This window comes from Arachis stenosperma, chromosome 5, assembly GCF_014773155.1.
Source record: "Arachis stenosperma cultivar V10309 chromosome 5, arast.V10309.gnm1.PFL2, whole genome shotgun sequence".
Lineage (NCBI taxonomy): Eukaryota > Viridiplantae > Streptophyta > Magnoliopsida > Fabales > Fabaceae > Arachis > Arachis stenosperma.
Window position 1 is genome coordinate 138763672 of NC_080381.1, and position 1748 is coordinate 138765419.

Sequence of the window (1748 nt, forward strand, 5' to 3'; positions counted from 1 at the left end):
AACAAAAAAGGGTGGGATAAAGGTGAAGGGGAAGAAGAAGAGCGATTTTTTTTATCAGTCACTTTAGTCCAAAAATTAAAAAATAATGATTTTAAAACAATTTTTAATGTTAAGGATGATATTAATAAAAAAAATATTAAAGACGATTTTAATTTTGATTTAAGATGATAAGAATGAAAAAAATATTTAATCCATGCATATTTTAATACGTAGCTAAACATAGTTAGTTTTATGAGTAAATAGCCAAATTGGTCCCCGAAAGATAGCCCATTCTTCAAACGAGTCCCCGTAAGAAAAAGATAATAAAATTTGTCCCCGAAAAATTTAAAACTGGTAATGTTAGTCCTTCCGTCCAATTTCCATCAATTCCGTCAATGACGCCGTTAACTGTTGCTTAGGTGGCTGTCAGTGTGGCATATGAGCATGCCAGCTCGGCGCAGAGTGGCTGGTGACAAGATATGTTTCCATACGTATGTCAAATTAGTCCTAGGTCCCTAAACCATAATACCCTCTTCGTTTTAAATGGCCATTGTTGCTGCAGCTTGAGGTTGATTCTGCAGAGGCCGAAAATTCATGAGCGGTTGCACGATGGGTAAAGTAGGTGGGGGTCGCAGTGGACATGTGTCCCAATCACACGAAAGCCATGCTGAGAGCTCTTCGCTGCGGTGGCGGAGGAAGAACTCCGACCAAGTTTGCTTTTGTGGGCTGAAGACAGTGATCAAGAAGTCTGGGACAAGAGAAAATCTTGATAGATTGTTCCATGCTTGTCCAAGATACCGGGTGAGTTATCAGTGTAGTCTTCATGAAGCTTCAAATGATTTTAGTTGGATTTTGACAATTTGGTTCCCTGAGGTTGTGTAGAAGGGCAGCCACTGCAATTACTTTAGGTGGGCTGAGGATGACGACTATGAAGGATTAGAGAACTTAGGAAAAGTTAAAACTGATGCACAAATGGAAAGTGATGCTGCTTTGTTAAACCATAACATATCTTGGAGAATGATGACCCTAGAAGCTGAAGTAAAAGCACTTAGGATGCAACTGTATTTTGGATTAATAGTTGTGATTGTGGTTTTTATGATTATGTGTATGTTCTTTAGTGGGAAGTGAAGCAGTTACTGTGAAAAGGTGAAAAGGATGATGCTGTGAACCTTGACAGTTTTCTGTTGTTGTGAAAACCCTGTATGTTGATGTTTCTTTACTTGTAAAAAGGTTATTTACATGCAATTTTGTTGTTGATCATAACATAATATAAGCAAATCAGTCATAGCAAAATTAAAATTAAGTGAAGTAGGAATAGAAAAACATGATAACATCACCAATGGTGAACTAGTTTCCATTGTCTCAGATTCAAATAAGAACATTGTTTTAACATGATAATAATCCAAAAGGTTGTAGCTGACAGTTCAAAGCAGTATACCATAAAGGGCTATACAAAAAACAAGGCTATTGAAGATACCACAACTCCCACATTGTTTATAAAAACTAAAATTTAGCCCCGACAAAATAACAGATACTAAATGCCCTATATCTTATGTCTTCAAGTCTTGAAATCATTCCATGTCTTTCTTTCTGGGAGGTTTAAAACCCGGAGTTGGAACAAATGTCATGAAGCTGGCAAGTTTCTTGGCTGTTGCGGAGCTGGTACCCTTGATGGTTTCAGCAGATACAGCAACTGCTCCTGGAGAGGCATTTCCCTTTGCCCTGGCCCTGGTTACATGGAGTTTTGGAGGCCTTCCTCTTTTTCTAGT

At 38.0% G+C, this 1748-nt stretch overlaps 1 protein-coding gene across 1 annotated transcript; it reads left to right on the forward strand.

Moving 5' to 3' along the window:
* Positions 1-588: 588 nt before the first annotated feature.
* On the forward strand, positions 589-1107 carry LOC130981525 (uncharacterized). The gene is made up of 2 exons (XM_057905112.1): positions 589-780; positions 862-1107. The coding sequence occupies exons 1-2, from the start codon at positions 589-591 to the stop codon at positions 1105-1107; spliced, it is 438 nt and encodes a 145-aa protein (XP_057761095.1).
* The last annotated feature ends 641 nt before the right edge of the window (positions 1108-1748 follow it).